The 17,630-nt window shown below is 32.2% G+C and overlaps 1 protein-coding gene across 18 annotated transcripts in view; it reads right to left on the bottom strand.

The window, feature by feature from the left end:
* Nucleotides 1–17,630, bottom strand: part of LOC129740291 (tropomodulin) — a 303,884-nt gene that overhangs the window by 38,148 nt on the left and 248,106 nt on the right. For 10 of the 18 annotated variants that reach the window (XM_055731902.1, XM_055731901.1, XM_055731903.1 and 7 more), the window contains 6 exons: nt 10,909–11,061; nt 10,668–10,835; nt 10,254–10,598; nt 9,939–10,190; nt 1,319–1,466; nt 260–461 (listed from right to left, as the gene is read on the bottom strand). In XM_055731902.1, the coding sequence (XP_055587877.1) occupies nt 260–461; nt 1,319–1,466; nt 9,939–10,190; nt 10,254–10,598; nt 10,668–10,835; nt 10,909–11,061 (1,268 nt within the window). Of the gene's footprint in view, nt 1–101; nt 462–851; nt 1,082–1,318; nt 1,467–9,938; nt 10,191–10,253; nt 10,599–10,667; nt 10,836–10,908; nt 11,062–17,630 lie in introns of all 18 variants that reach the window. The other 8 variants (XM_055731913.1, XM_055731914.1, XM_055731915.1 and 5 more) reach the window with 4 other exon arrangements.

The raw sequence follows: 17,630 nt of genomic DNA, 5'->3' as shown, positions 1-17,630 counted from the left end.
AGCTGCGTTCAGCAAGAGCAGAAACGACAACAAAAACGGGTAAGTTGGTGGTAGTTGTTTTGAGTTGAGTTGCGTGAAAAATAAACAGAATGTAAACAAACTGGAGCGGCTGGCACGCGAGTGCAATTGTGTGTGTGTAGGTTGGCGGCGAGCTTTAGGCGCGAGGCGGATGGTAGAGCGTTCTTATTTTTATTGATTGGTTGATGATGGTTTTGTGCTAAGAATCACGGGGAGCGGCGGCACTCTGGTGTTGCCTTACATATCCTCGTCGTCCGAAGGCGGTGGGCGGATGACGATGTTGTCAGGGTCCTCTTCGACGTCGTAATCCTGGGGCACTTCACGGGGTTCTTCTTCTTCCTCCTCTTCGACATCGTCCAGCTCTTCCATGCGTTCGTCTGGCTGCTGAACTGGGCGATAGAAGCTTCCTCGGGACGAACGTCCGTCCTTCTTGTCCACACGAACTATTGGTTGAGACGATTCGGTGACGGTTGTGAGGTTATGTGAGAGTTGCGTTTGTTTTTTTTTATGTTTAGATGTGTATGTTTGAGTGTTTGAGCGTATTTGCGCGAGCGCAGATTGTGAGCGTAACAGAGAGAGTATAAATTGTGTTACCAAAGAGAAAAGAAAAAGGTAAAACACATATACAGATAGAGACACGTAGTTTAAAGTTTGGACAGAAGGAAATGTTTTTAAATTTTAAGGTTATAAATGAGGGCGGATGTACGACGTTGAGTTATTAACCTAACGAACTTTCAATGGGGGGTAGACAAACGGACAAGATTTATCACTTCTTCAAGGGCGGAACAAAACGAAGTGAGTCACCGACAGAGATCGACAAAGACGCAAATCACCTACGCTTCAACGACATTGGAATCACTATCGATCTGGAGAAAGAGTTCCGACTTTTGCATCTGGATCGGTTCCAAATCGTCTTCCTCGCTGGTCGGTTCCAGCAGATGGAGGGCACCCGTCTCAAGCGTTCGACAGGCTCCAGACTCTTGTGAAGTTGAGCGGGATCGCGAACGCTTTGCACGAAGTGCCTCCAAGAGGTCCGGGTAGCGATGGCTATGGAGTGGATCATCTGGAAAACCAGGGATAAGGATCGTGATTTGAGGAATTTCGTTAAAGGATGGGACCTTCACCAACCTGTGGAACCTTCTAAGGGAATTGGGAATGAGGAAGTTAAAAAGTAACGGCCGAAAAAGGATAACCCAAACTTTTCCGCGTATTGGTTTGTTGCTTTAGAATTTAGTACCCTCCAATTTTTTTTAAAATGTATAATTAAAGAGGTTTAGAAAAGGAAAACGATCGAACTCACTTCTATCGATGTTGCGCTGCAGATGGGCGGCCACCCGATGGCGGGCATCGTTGAACTCCAGATGCAGCCCTAACCGGAGCAAGGTGGTGTTCTTCTCGACCAGTTCGGTGATCTCCATCTCGATCTTGTTGCCGAGGACTTGTGATCGCTAAAAGAGAAAAAAGAACATTTAGTATTCATCTTCCAATATTTTTTTCTTCCTAATTTCATTGTATGGTTTTGATCATAGATTCAAAAATGGCTTTAAACTCAATAAATTTTACATTCAAAATTCATATGCTAAACTTCGAACAAATTTTAAGCTCATAGGAAAGAAAATTGAAGTAGTCCGATATTCTAGTCGAGATTCAACAAATTTTAGAATCGCGATAAAATACTAAACATAAGAAATAAATAGACATTCAAGTGTAATGCAAAATCTTAAAACCAAAACTAAGAATATGTATAGGGAAGAATGGGGATACTTGATCCCCATTTCTTATTTTAATCATATGTTTTTACAATTCGCAGTCTCTTGCATTATCTGATAGCTAATTTATATGCTCCAAAGTAATAACATGAACCCGTAGATGAACTAGAAGCATTTAAATAAGTGAGACGAAAAAATTTATGATATTTTTAAACTTGAAGGAGACTTTCTTCTTCACTGATGGAGACTAGATCCTTAGTATAGGGTGCCCTGACCCAAGACAGAAATCTAGCAAAATCCAGAGAAGGTCCTTTGACTATTTTATGCCAGATGAGTTCTTATTTCACAGTTTGTTAGTATCAGACACAGAGAATTCTGAAAATTTGTCAACTACCCTAGAGTTGTTGAACACTTTGAGGCGCAATTTTATAGTTTTTAGATAAATACAGTATTTTGATTCCTTTTTAACAGATAATTATTAAATAAACATAAGTTATTGGATAAATTCTAGTTATTCCGTGATAGTAGCCGATAGGAGCACGCGTTTTTTTCTCTCCGCAAGATAGAAAAGATAGCTTTAAGATAGAAACTAAGAATAAAGATAGAAATTATCGAAATTTATCCGAAAGAACAGTCCCAAATAGTGATCGGTTTATTGTCTTTGAAAATTTTATCCAAAAGAAGATAGTATGGAGTGTTGAAAGTTTGAAAAACTAAAATTATTCCATGTGAAAAAAAGAGTGGATAGCACTGCGCCCCCCGGACCAACAAAGGATGTATTTACTTCAAAATAAGTGTAAGTCACGAATTGGTAAAACTAAGGATTTCGTTTCATTCTCATTAACATTATTGATACTTCTGCAAAAATGTTATAGATAATAAAAAAAAACAACAAAATTTTATTTATTTTTTCCTAAGATTAGTTATTTATAGGCAAATGTATACAATATTTTGTGCAAGGTTTTTCGTGAAAGGAAAGCTTGTTTGAATGGACGATATATATTAAGCCTATATTGAGCCGATTGTTCATTGCTGCAACAAGGATTGTTCGATCTTCAGTAAAAGATCGATTCAGATGAACGGCCGTAGGATCGATCCACCTAAAAAATCGGGCCTCAATGATCGATCTCTGATAATAGATAGATCTTATCTATTTTTAACAAGGAAGAGCATTTTTCTTTAAAAAAGGCATTATAAAAAAAACTAAGTTTCAAAGATTTTTTAAACTTTTACCTATAAAAGAAAACCTTCCAAACACCTTAACACATCGAAATCTGAACCTGGAAAATGGCAATTCTAGCGATTAAGATTGGTGAAAAAATAAGATACGAATTTAGTGTTGATTAAATTGAATTCAAAGAGTAAGTTAAACGATCGTAAGTTATTATGATTTATGAACGCGCTCCATGAGCTACTGAGGGAGCGTGCTTGAGTCAGATCTCGGCAACGTTATTCAAACCGTGTGGAGGACATCTCTCAGATTTAAGCTTTGTTCTTCAGATTTGAGCTTTCATCTTCTATGCTCTCAAGGCAAAAAAAGCTTAAATCTGAGGAAAGCTTAAGTCTGAGGAAAGCTTTTTTTCCGAGATTAACCAGCCCAGCACTTATTCAAAAGATGTTGGTCACACGATACATAGACAATTCGTGAAACGTTAACCGGATCTGGCTTGAGTGAACTGAGAGAACCAAGCGTTGAACAACGACAGTATTGGTGAGCTGTTTTTCCTCAGATTTAAGCTTTTTTTGCCTTGAGAGCATAGGAGATGAAAACTCAAATCTAAAGAAAAAAAAGCTTAAATCTTAAGAAAAAAGCTTAAATCTGAGAGATGTGCTCCACACGGATTGTATATCGTTGCAGCCTCGTGGATGAAGTGTTACGCGTGAGTGTGAACGTCAAAGAAAAAGTCAGTGAAGAAAATATGTTTGACAAGGAAACAGGCGTCTTTCAAATCAGAGCCTTTCACAACGAAAAATACATCGTCCGGTCACTACAACAATGTTTGACATTGAACCGATACTCTAAATTAAAAAGGTCGAAAAATCGAATCGGAGATAAACCTATCCAATCGATCTAATCCTTGCACACAGGAACAAGACGACTGTTGTTAGAATTATTTCAGCTAGCTATACCAATCATCAAAGTGTAGTTGATTTTTTCACTTTCAACTATAAATATAAGAGATTCAACTACAAACTGATGATTTACCTTACGCAATCAACTGTGATTTTTATAGATTTAAATGTGATAGTTTTAATTGATTCAACTGTAAATATGATAGGTTCAACTACTATTGTATGATTGATTTTAGGAATTCAACTATAGATGATATAATAGATTCAACTACAAACTGTTGATTGACATTACGCAATCAACTATTAATATAATAGATTCAACTGTAGTGGTATAATTCATTCAACTGTAAATATGATAGATTCAACTTTTGAATGATTGATTTATAGCATTCAACTATAAATTTCTAATTGACCTATAAATATGATAGATTCAACTATAAATTTATGATTTTTGCAACTATAAATATGATTCATTCAACTACAATTTTATGTTTGATTCTAGGCATTGAACTATAAATAAAGTAGATTCAACTATATTTGCCGCCGCCCGTGGTGTAGAGGATAGCCTTCAAGTCTTCTAAGCCAGGGGGTATGAGATCGAATCCCGGTCACGGCATACATAGTACACTTTCGGTGGGTTGGTGGTTTTAGCATTTGGAAGATGCTAGCCATCATATCCTCGAAAGATGTACGCTTAGAGTTAAGAAAAAAGGAATCTCTTCAAGGAAACATCATGTTTCATTGAGATCCTGTATGTGTTTGTGTTCGTTTTTTTTTTTTTTAATACCTCCCTTCTCATCATTCCCAACAAGAAAAGGCCTCATTGACAAATGTGTCTATTACCGGAGAAAACGAAACGCGGCTCGTCGAACATCGGAATGTGTTGCTTGCCTACTTATCAGCAAAGGCGACGAGTAATCTTTTAAAATTTACTATTTTTGTTTGTTTTTAGCGAATGCCAGTTTACCCCCTTTAGGTCTAGGCCATGAGTGGCAGCTTTCTGATCCTGCCGCTGAGATCGGAGGACGTTCCGACTAGGCAGATATCGGCAGTTTGCAAGCGGGAAGAACTATTTTTGGATTGAAGCAAGTTTTCCGTAGTTATTACGCAATTTTACCGGGAACGTTGCTAGTTTACGGTGTGCTGGTTAGGAGGAGGTTTTAAAAAAGATGAGCGAATCACTTTTCCTTATTTAAATTTCAGCTGCCGGAACACGGAATTGTGCCACTGGGATCGAGTTATTTGCCATTTACTTTTTTCCCTGGCAGCTTTCTTTCGTTCTATCTAATCCTGTCGCTGAGATCGGTGGACTTTTTGGCTGGGCAGTCTTCAGCAGCAGCTGATTGAAGTTCGTAGGTTTAACGAGCCAGAAATAAAATTAGAATTTTGTGTAAGGTACACCGGGGCAAGTGCAAACTCGGGGCAAGTGCAAACGATCAACTTTCCTCTGTTACAAAAAAATTAAAAAATATTTCTTCTTCTAGAAGTTGTTGTTGTTGTCCAAACCAACAATCTGGCATAGATAAACTTTCTTTCAATTATTCACTAAAAACACGGCACTGTTTGATTACACACGAATTCCAGTACGTACTAGACATGAAAAGTGTGTTTTTGTTTTGCTTTTTTTGGCTACAAAAAAGGGCATTCAAATCCGATTTTTCGTCGAAAGGTGAGTGTTTGGGACTGATATTCAGGTGAAAGCAGAAAATTTATGATAAATTTTCAGTAGACCCTAAAAATTATGAAAATAATATTCACTCCTGTCAACCCACACTGCGGGGCAAGTGTAAACGCACCTTTAAGCCATGTAACATCAGACATTAAAAAAAAAACCATCTCAAAAATGGTTCAGCATTATATTAGAGTGGTCAGAAAGGGTATCCAAAGTGTTGTATCTGAAGCGGATATTCAAAATTCCGTAATGCCTTGGCAAATGAAGGTCTTTTGCTTCAAACAACAGTCAGAAAAACTGAAGTTCCATAAAGTAATAAATATAGCAGAAAAACCGAAAATACATCAAAAAAAGTTGATAAAACATACGGAACATGTGTTAAATTCGTTTTAGTAACGATACACTGGATAAGTTTGGAAAAAGCATTGCGTTTGCACTTGCCTCCATAAACGGGGCAAGTGCAAACTTAGAAATTTTTTCACAAAAGTGCCGTTACTTTATACCAACATTTTTTAAATTTTCACTTTCTACGGGAATTTGTTGAGAACCATTTTAAAGATGTAACGAAAGATAATTGATAATTTTTGAAGATTTACATATTTTTCTAGGACATGTGAAAGTTGAACTATGGTGAAAACCGTTTGCACTTGCCCCGGTGTACCTTATTTTGTGTTGTGTAGAAGTGTAAAATAAAATCAATAACGAATAAAAACAAAAATGAAAAATTATTGGAATGAAAGCTAGAACCGACTAGAAAGCAACAATAAACATGATAACTTCTAAAATAAACACTTGTTGAATCTACAATATCTATAGTTGATCTCATAAATTCTATCATAGAAATATAATTCTATTATATTCATAGATAAATCAACTATACCAGTATAGTTGAATTTACTATATTTCTTGTTGAATGCACAACAACAATAATACAATTATAGTTGAATCAACTTAATTTATAGTTGATTACATAAAATCAACCATAGGACTAAAGTTGAATCGAGAATTGGTCGAGAAATAATCAGAAATATGATTAGATTTCAGTGGAAAACTGTTGACAATACTATACTTTTTTTTCTGTGCGCTATACTGCCGTTGGAAGCATGATTGTCACATGTTACATTCTAAAATTCCCTACTTTTTGGTGTCTAGAGGACTTATTTCAAAATTTTTGTTTGCCGTTTTTTTATAGGAACATCAAGATCACTCTTAAAAACATGTTTTTATGAAATACTAGCTGACCCGTTGTGCTTTGCTACACCTTCCGGAAATAAATGTAATTTGTAAAAATTTATTAAAATTGAGATTTTAGAGAGCATTGTTTTAAATCAAACCTCATCATACTTCAGAACCAACAACTTTGAAATGAAAGCTGCAGCTGCAGTTCTGAATAACAATTTAAAGATGGTATTTATTATTTACTGAAACTTGATCTCTAAACTCGTTTTTCAAGATCTGAAATTTGAACTCTGTACCCAAAAAAACCTTTTTAAATATGGTCCCTTCTTTGAAAAGCTCTTTATCTTAAATTTGCATGGGAGCTCTCCCATCTTTTTCAATTTTGTCCCCCACTGCTTGAAGAAGGTAGGCAAATTTAACCGGATCGATACCCAAACAGCACTTATCATGGTAATGAAAAATATATTAAATTAGTTATGTATTAAATACAGTGCAAATTTCTTTTTTTTAAATAAATTTACTACGGTAAACATATAAATATTTAAAAAAAATATCAGGTTCATCACTAAATAAGTTCTCAGCGTTTTTTTTTTATTTTCTCTTTGAAAGTCAAATATTCAAAAATGTAGGCAAAAACAAATTTCTAAGTTTACATTTGTCCCGTATATTGGATCAAGTGTCAATGCAAAGCGCGTGCAAAAGCGATTTGTCAGAGTCGCTTTAAGACACCTTCCCTGGCGCCACCCCGAAGATCTCCCCGCTTATCCTGAGCGATGTCAGCTTTTGGGTCTTGAAACTCTTGGATGCCGCCGAAAGACTCAACAGGCAGCATTTATCTCAAAAATTTTCAACGGAGAAGTGCAATCGCCAAATTTGCTAGGAATGATAAACTTCAGTGCCCCATCAAGGACCCTACGATCTGGCTCGTTACTATTCAATCAAACTCATCGAACTTCGTATGGCTTCAATGAGCCACTAAGCGCGATGGTGCGTATGTTCCAGGCTGCTGAACACCTTCACCAGTTTGGAGAATCTACAAGTCGCTTTATTCGTCGAATACGTCAGTCCAGATTATTTAATATTGTTTGACAGTGTTTTTACTATTCATTTAAACTTTTATGTTCGATGAATTAATAATAAAATAAGTAAAAAAATAAGTAAAGCTTATTTACAGATGCGTCAGAGTAATGGCTTTAAAATGAATTTAATACGAATTCCTGTTTTTTGTTCAATCAAGTTTCACTGATATATCTGCAGTATTCCTGCAATATAAATTTATGTTTGTTTCTCCACTTTTAACGAATGCTGCTCAAAGGGAATGACCTTCATTTACAAAGACATTTAAGAATTTTCAATATCCGCTGCAGTTTCAATATTCGGAATACCCCTTCTGGTCTTTCCAACATATTGAATCATTTTGAAGATGAATTTCTTAAAAGTTCGACGATTGCCCTTGCCCCACCGTGTAAGTTGACAGAAGGGAATATTGTTTTTAACACTTTAAGGGTAAACTTAAAATTTCTCTTAAAAATTTTGCGTCCAGTTGAATATCAGTTCTAAAGTCTCTCTTTTCAAAAACGAAGCGGATCAAAAGTCTCTTTTATGCAGCCATGTAACACAAAAACACTTTTCATGTTAAGTACGTACTTGAATTGGTATGTAAGCAGAAAGTACGATGGTTTTTTCAAAATTATTTAAAATAAAAAGCTCCCATTTTCATTTCTAAATTTGTTTCAGTTGTGTATTTGGGCCGAAGTAACAATTTCTAGAAGAAAACATAATTTTTAATTTGTTTTAACAGAAAAAGTTGAACGTTTGAACATGTTCTAATGTTCCTTGAATGAAAAGTCGAATGCTACCTACATTAACACGAACTAAATATGGAAGTATTTTTGCAAATCTTTCAATTGGTTTTGATTCGATTGATAAAATACCAATCCGTGTCACATCTAGGCGTCATTTATTACCACGTGCTGTGTACAAATCAAATAAGCAAGAAAAAAACACATCTAGGTTGCATATCGCCCCACGTGTTTGAGAAACAGGCGCCTTATTGTTAAATTTTCCAGCAACTAATGAACAGTGTGCTTTGGTTACTATCCTCTTGCGTCGACGTTTGCTCGCCCATGGAGACGAAAAACAAACCCCAGGTTGAAAAATACGCGCCAAAATATTCCTACTGATCAGTATGCTATGCCTGGGTTACTATCCTTTTGCGACGTTGGCTCGCGACGCCTCGACCATAGAGACGAAAAACAAACCGCCCAAAGGAAAAAACATCTCAAGAAAATGGATGTCATGACTTTAATTTGTTTCGAAAAACTACAAATTTTGTATGGAAGCCTCTCCTTCCTTAAGTCGGATGGAGTTTTGACTATTACAGAAACCATATCCGGCCTCAAAAACCCTCAGATGCCAGTTTTGACGATGATCGGTTCAGTTGTTTCCGAGTCTATAGGGAACAGACAGACAGACAAACATTCATTTTTATATATATAGACAATAAAAATATTCATCGCTACGAGGCGGTAGACACCAAAATACCTCACATATTTAAATGTAACATGTGACAATTATGCTTCCAGCGGCAGTATAGATCCGATCCAAAAAATCGAAAATTTCAGTTAAAATGAAAAATTATATCGAGAAAAGTTTTAATGTAACGACTCCATTCATGCAGCCTTGATTTAGACGTTTTGTTTTGCTGCAACATCAGAAAAAAAAACTAAACCGAACCGTTTGCAATCCCACCATAAAATAAAAATCTCCATCGGTTATCGGTGAAAATATTTTTTTTTTATTACCTTCAGTCCAATCGTAGTGTATAGATTTTCTATAAATAGTCAATATTTGTCATAAAATTCCCTATGTGACTGATAGAAACGAGAACTGTTTAGTAAATTCTATCTGTAGAGGTTCCGACTTGAAGAAGCAGCCAAGAAATATGTAGCTGTGGAGTGCGTGAAAAGATAGCAAATTGTTTCAATTGTTAATTTTTGAACTTAACGTCATAATGATTGGCACATTTTTCTAGAACGTTTGATATTTGTGAGACATTCTGGTTTCGAGCTATAGCAAAGGAATCAAGTATCCCCAGGGATCAAATATCCTTATTCTCTCTCACACAAAGATAGACTAAAGTAAGGAGAATCATTTGGCAACAAAAACTCAAAATTGCAAAATTTTGCCTCCCTATAACATTATTCCCGATTTAGGTTGCAAATATTTTTAGATTTTTTTTTATCGTGTGTCCTAGTTCAGAGACCACACTTTAGTGTCAAGCTCACCTGATTCGAGGCCCGGAACTCCTCAATGGACATCTGGGTGAGCAACGATTTGACCAGGGTCACGATCACCGGCGGGCTGATGAAGTTGGTTTCCACATTCAGTACCCGCAGGGTACGGTTCCTTTCTAGGGCCTGGGCCAGCAGCAGGGCAGTGCGATCCGTCAGTCCGACATTGGTTAGGGACAGGACCTCCAGGTGTGTGTTGCTGGTAAGAGCATCGAACAGCTTTTCGAACTGCTCGTCGCTGATGGTCTACAAGATGGAAAATTAGGTTAACCTAGAGGCCTTTAAACATGAGGATCATTCTAAACTAACCTTAATATTGTTGAAGTTGACATCGACCAGCTTGCTGTCGTCGTCCCGGATGCGCTTGACCATTTCCTCCGGATCGGTCTGATTTGGAGCCTCGGCAGGGAAGATTTTCTGGATCGATGATTTGGTAATACCATCCCAACCCAGTCCGATCGGTTGACCCTTGTTGAGCAGTGAGGCGTGATACTGGTCCTGGTTCATCATCGAGTGGAAACCAAGAATGGCAGCCAAATCGATGATCTCCTCCTGGGTCGCACTGGACAGAGCCGTCTCATACTCATCACCCATATCGATGGCGATCTGTTCCTCGGCTTCCTGCATCCGCTTCTCCTGTGGCGGAGGAATCCACTAAAATTAACAGAAAAAAAATCCTTGGTAAAATTTTAATCTCACAACTAATTCATAATTTCAAAATACCTTCTTGCCTCGCACGATTCCGGGCACAAATGGTTCCAGTTCCGGCCGGTCCGGCGTCTCGATGGCCTGCTTGTTGATGTGGTCTATCAGTTTCTTCCGATCTAGGGGTCCAGTCGGTTCCTTGGTGCACTCGTAGTTGGTACGCTGGCTTGGTGGCAGAAATGAGTCCTACAAAAAAGGTCGAATAAATTTAATTGGAAACATGACAAATTTGCAATTTTTTTCCCCGAAGGATTCTTACATCCGGATCGACCTCCTTGGCCAGCATGGTGATCTCCTCCGGCGACAGCTGGGCCAGCAGCTCGTCCACGTCGACATCGTCGTACGCGCCCAGATCTTTGCCGTACAGCTTGGCAGGTGTGGTGATGGTTTTGGTGGTGGTCGACGAGGAGGTCTGGAAAGGGAAAACAAGAAAAAAAAAATACAATGAGTTAAGGATTATTTAAAAAAAAACATCATCGATAAGATAAATCGGAGGTAACTTGAAAAAATAATGGAATGCACTCGCATAATGCATTCATCCAAATTTGTTGTTCATTCTATTTCATGCGTTGCCGAATATTGGAATTCAACTTCACTCTTACACTGAAAATAATGTGCTTAAAAATTTAAATTTTTCTTTAAAAGATTTAAAAGCCATTGTTTATGATTTTTAATGCTTTAGCCCGACTTCTCTAGTTTTTTTTATTTAAACCAATTTTAAAAGAGAAAAAAAATAACTTTTTATTTATTCACTTCCGATATCGATTGAACGTATAAGGAAACTTCATAAGATGAAAGCAACATTTAATGATTTTTTTTCTAAAAAAAAACAAATAAAATTGAAAATAGTTTTTCCCTATTGCATTCATAAATGCTCGCACACTGAAAACCTTCCAAGCCTAAAGTCAGTCCTACCATTTTCCTTTTCGTGCAACCAAATAAACCCTAAATATTCCTTTTCTGAATTGTTTCACTGTAATGGTTTTAGTTTCTTTTTAAATATTTACGTTTCTATACTTTTCTGACTTCTATCCTACTTTTTTTTTTCTTCGAGAATCTTAACATTATTTTTTTTTGTAACTGAATAATATCTTTTCTAAATTGTGTTTTTTTTTTCAAATTTAATTTCTTTTTCCAAATAATTTTTTTTCTTCTATATATTTTTTTTCTATTTTATGATTTCTATTTCTGCATTTGTAATGTTCTCTAATTTAAATAACTTTTTTATATTTTTTTATTTTGTATTTTATTTTTATTTTTATTTTTTTTTTATTTTTTTAAATTTTTTAAAATTTTTTTAAATTTTTTTTTTATTTTTTTTAAATTTTTTTTAAATTTTTTTAAATTTTTTTTAAATTTTTTTAAATTTTTTTTTATTTTTTTTAAATTTGTTTTTTTTTATTTCAACTTAATGATTTGACCGTTATTCCATTTTTTTTTTTTTAATTTTCTCTATTTCTATTTTTTTTCCTTTTTATTTTATCTTTTAAATCTTCTTTTTTTCATTTTCTCTTTTATTATTTTCGCTTTTTTTATTTTTTCACTTTATCTTAATTTATTTTCCTTTTATTTATTTCTCTTTTTTAATCTTTTTTTTTATTTTTTCCTCTTTTCTTAAATAATTTTTTGATTTTTTATTTTTATTTATTCTCCATGTTATTTTCTGTTTTTTTTCTTTTTTTCTGTATTATTTTCTCGCATTTGTTATTTTCTCTTTTTTGTTTGTTAGGTTCTATTTTTAATTTTCTTTTGTTTTTCAATTGTTTTTTTCAATTTTTGAACATATATTTTTTTTTTTGAATTTTAGATCTTTAATTTACACTTCTTAATTTTTTTTTTTCCTTTTGAAAATTTCTTTATTCTAAATATTTCTATTACGTAAATTTTCCCTTTTTAATATAATTTTATTTTAATCTTCTCCTTTTTTATTATTTTTATTAAATTTTCTTTTTTTTTCATTTTTACTCTTTTTAATTTTAAATTATCTCTTTTTTTAGTTTTCTCATATTAAAATTCTCATTTTTCTTTGCTCGTTTTTTCTAATTGGTTTTTTTTTATTGGTTCTTTTTGATTTTTCTAATTAATATCTTTTTCTAATTTTCTTTTTTCTTTTTTACATATAACCTTACAAAATTTCCCCCTTTTTTCTTTTTTTTAATTTTTTCTTAATATTCTCTTTTTTTATTCTTTTTTTTTTTTTTAATATTCCCAATGTTTATTTTAACTGTTTTATCTCCCCTTTGATTTTTTTTCAAGTATCTTTTTTCTGATTTATGTTTTTTATATTCTTTTCTGAAAGTTTTTTTTATTCCTCTTTTCAAATTTCTCTTTTTAAAATCTTGTCTTAATTTTTTGTTTATTGATTCTGTTTTTTTGCCTTCCTGTTGAAATTTTATTTTATTTTTCTTTATAAGTTTTTTTCTTTTCAAAACTTTTTTATATTCTTATTTTTAAAACTTTCCTTATTTAATTTTCTCTTTTTTTAATTTTCGCAGTTTCAGCGCTATTATTTTAACGTTTTCTATTTTTCTCATTTCATTTTTATTGTTTTATCTTCCCTTTATGAATTTTATTTCTTCTTTCCTTGTTTGTCTTTTTGATTTATTTGTGTGTTGTCCCTTAAATTTTCTTTGTTTTTTTAAATTATTTTCCACTATATTATTTTCTTGTTTTTTTTTCTCGAATTTATTAAATTCTTTTTAATTTTCTCTTTTTTATTTTGTTTTTTTGTTATGTCCTCTTTTTTCATTGTCTCCTTTTCGATTGATCTTTGAATTGTTATTTGGTTGTTTCCAACTTTATTCTTATTATTTACACATTTTTAAGTTTCTTTTCATTGAATTTCTCCTTTGAATTTTTTTCGTTTTCTCTTTTAATATTTTTTTTATTTCTTCTTTTCTATTTTTTGATCTTGGCGTTTAATTTAATATTTTTTATTTTTTATTTCTTCTTTTCTTTATCGCTTTTTTGTTCTCCTCCTTTATTTTTTTTATTTTTTTTCTTTTCCCTTTTTTTGTTTACTCTTTTGTAGGTTTTTATTTGCTCATTTTTTCTCGTTGTTTTAAATTTTTATTTGATAATTTTCTCTGTTTTTAATTTTTTCATTGTTTTTTTTAATTCCGTTTGGTTGTTTTTAAATTTTCCCATTTATCTATATTTTTTTAATTTTCTAATTTTTTTTCTTCTTCTTATTTTTTCGTTTTTCATTTTGTTTTATTTTTATTTGACCTTTTTCATTCTCTGTTATATTATTCTCTTTTTTAAATTGTTTTTTTCCTCTTTTTAATTTGTTATTTACAAATTTTAGTTTTTTTTTAGTATTTTGTTTTTTTTTATTCCCTTTTTTATTTTTTTAATTCCTCTTTTTAAAATCTTGTTTGAATTTTTTGTTTATTAATTCTTCCTGTTAAAATTTAATTTTAATTTTTATTTTAAAGTTTTTTTCTATTCAAAACTTTTTTATATTCTTTTTTTTTAACTTTCCTTTTTTCATTTTCTCTTTTTTAATTTTCGCAGTTTCATCTTTATTTTTTCAACGTTTCTTATTTTATCATTTTGTTTTCATTGTATTATCTTCCCTTTTTGAATTTTATTTCTTCTATCCTTTTCTGTTTTTTATTTTTTTTATGTGTTGTCCCTTGAATTTTCATTTTTTTTTTAATTATATTCCACTGTATTATTTTCCTGTTTTTTTTCTCGCATTTTCAATTCTTTTTAATTTTATCTTTTTTATTTTGTTTTTTGTTATGTTCTCTTTTTCCATTTTCTTCTTTTCAATTGATCATTGATCAAATTGTATTTTGGTTGTTTCCAATTTTATTTTTAATATTTTTAATATTTATCTTAATCGTTTTTTTCCTCCTTTTTTCTCATTTTTGTTTTCTCATTTTTCTCGCTGTTTTAAATTTTTATTTTTTAATACTCTCTTTTTGCATTTTTCCACTGTATTTTTTATTTTCGTTTGGTTTTTTTGTTCTCTTTTTTTTCTATATTGTTTTAATTTTCTATTTTTTCGATTTATTATTTTCTCTTTTTTCACTTAGTGTTTTTTTTATTAAACGTTTTTAGTTTTCTGTTTAATTATTTTCTTTTTTAATTGTTTTCATTTTTTTTTTCATTTACTATTTTCGTTTTTTTTAATATCTAGTTTTTTTTATTTCCATTTTATTTTCATTTTAAAAAAAATTCTCTTTTTTATCTTTCATTTTTTTTAAGTTTGTTTTTTAAATTTTTGTCTTGAAATTTTTGTTTGTTTGAATTCTCTTTTCATCGTTTCTTCTTCTATGCTTTCTTCGTTTGTTTTCTATTTTTTTCTGTTTTTCTTTTTTCTCGTTTTAATTTTTTTTAATCTTTTTTTTTCAATTTGATTTTTTTTTCCTTTTTTGCTATTTGATTTTCTCTTCTTATATTTATCATATGTTTATTTCAAGAAAATCTCTGTTCTATTCATTACTAATTTTATTTTTTCTAAAGTAACGGTTTTTATGGGGTTTACCATTTGTTTCTTTTTTTATTATTTTTTTTTCATTTATTGCTTTGTTCAACAATCAATACATTTTTTGATTTCAATTTGTTTTTTCCTTCAATTAAAGCTTATTTTAAAAGTTTTTTTTCCGGTTTTTAGATTTGTTTTTCTTATTGGATAATTTTTCATTCTTTATTGTTTCTTATGTTTCGAAAACCTTTTTTTATTTTCATTAGCCTATTTTTTTTTTTTTTGGTGTTCATTTTTTTTTCAATTTTGAATCATGCTTTTTCCGATTTTGATCAGTTTTTGAACTCATTTTGGTTTTCCGCTTTTTTCGTTAGGTTTGGATTTTATTAAACTTTTTGTTCTTTATTCATCGTTTTTTATGTCTTTTTATGTGTTTTCACATTTTTTAAGACTTACATATATTGATGTTACTATTAAGACGTGTTTGTTTTGTTGATTGGTCTGTTTCTACTTTCAGGTTAGTTTTTCTTCGGTAGTTTTAATTTTTGACTTTAATTTGGGTTTATTATTTTTATCATTGCATTGATTCATTCCTTTATATTTGTTAAATTTTCAATTGATTTATTTTTCCACGGTTGAATATCATTGGTGCGTTTATGGAATACTCATGATTTGAACTTAAAAAAAATCGTTTGAATTTGAGATGAAGGATGGAGTTTAAAGAATTTTTTAAATTTGTTATTTGTACTGAAATTTCATTTCCGCTTACAAAATTTTTGTTTGTTCAATTTTATTTTATTTTGTTATTATATCTTCTACTGGCTTGATTCTTTACTTTAAGCCTATTCTTTTTAATAAAAATTTTAAAAAGTATAATTTTTCGTTAAGGATAAGTCTATATTATCCTGAGCATTTATGTTTTAAAATTTTATTATTATAATAGGTTTATGGTCTTTCTTTTTGGTAAATTTGTGTTATTTTTAAGTTGCTGTTTAGTTTTCCAATTTTTAAATTCCAAGTATATTTAAATATGTTGATTTTTTCAATTCACAAGATTCAAATCAAAATAGACTGGGCAAGATAACGTAGGATTGTGACACAGAAATAATACAAATTTGATTATGGTCATATATATTTCTAATGTTTGAAATAAAAATTTGCTTCAATAAAACCGATGATAATTTTTTTTAATTCGTACACATTTTTTACATAAATATTTTAACAATACAATTATACAACAAAATTTAGTACAGTATAGTTGCCAACTAATGTCACCGTCATATTCCACTTGTCAGGAATATGAATTTTAAACTTTAAACCAGTTTTTTTAAATGGTCAAACTTATAATTCCAAGCAGTGCTCGAGCAGAAATCTGAAGCTTTCATTCCAACAATTCATCATCGACACTGAGAGAAGTCACCCAATTCGCTCAGGTGTGAAAACGAAAACATAAATCTTAATCACACGCTGCTGGTTGGACCCCAGAAAAATTCCTCCAAATCGTTGCTTGTCGACCACGAAAAATCCAAACACAACAATCAAAACAGTGAAACAACTTAAATCTGAAAAAAGACGACAGTAAAGCTCGTTACGCTGACTTTTTCTGGTATAAAATAAAAGACATGATAAAATGTTAATGATTTTAATAGCTGCTGCAGCTAGTTACGAGATTGCAGGAGGTCCAAAATGCAGACCTACTCCAAACAATGGTGTTTTTGGTCATTCCAAAAAAGTAAGCTGGAACCCTTAAGACCTTTTGGGGTCTTAAATGTTTAAGTTCTCACCGGTGAGTAAACTTTTTGAGTTTTTTTTTTCTCATACATATTGTTGTGGTCGTTTTTAATCTAGGTTGATTACTCATAAAAGGGGAAAAACGTAAAAAATAGTGAACTATCAAAATAGATGCAATCTGGGTAGTTTCCGTTTGAGAAAAAAAGACGTAAACCCTTTCATTCATCGTCATTCGCTTTGATGACAAGCAAAAGTGAACGGACTTAACTATGGGAATTATTTTTTCTTCAGTTTTTTTTTGGGTAGCCGAGTCTAGCCCCTGTCCAACGGTGTTGTTTTGTGGTTTCTGATTTGTGAGGCCCAGCAGCTTCGCTGCACCCTTTTTTTGTTATTTCTTGCTGTTGCTATTTCTTTTCCCATAAGGAAGAATAATATCTTTTAAACTGGCGTAAACGGTTTAATCGGCACCTTGTTGGCGGACGTCGACCACCGTCATCGGCGGACTTTATTATTATTATTATTTTTAGACTTATAACTATTACGGGATCCACCAACTCACTGCATGCAGAAAACCGTCTCGAAATTGTTTTTTTGGATTTCTGTTCAACCTTTTTCTCGGTGCCATACCGAAGATATAGCTGCCCTTGTCATCATATGGTGGGTACTATGAGAAGGCGGAACGGTTTAAACAGAAGACGGTTGAAGGCGATCCCAAAAAAGGGTTATGTCAATGCCACAGGCATGACATCTGATGAACGCAAATTACGGAGAATTCAAATTAAACTCTTTGTTTGAGAATACCTTTTTTCAACTAG

Source organism: Uranotaenia lowii, chromosome 1, assembly GCF_029784155.1.
Source record: "Uranotaenia lowii strain MFRU-FL chromosome 1, ASM2978415v1, whole genome shotgun sequence".
Lineage (NCBI taxonomy): Eukaryota > Metazoa > Arthropoda > Insecta > Diptera > Culicidae > Uranotaenia > Uranotaenia lowii.
The sequence above is the reverse complement of the archived record's forward strand: the minus strand, read 5'-3'. Positions and strand labels throughout refer to the sequence as shown.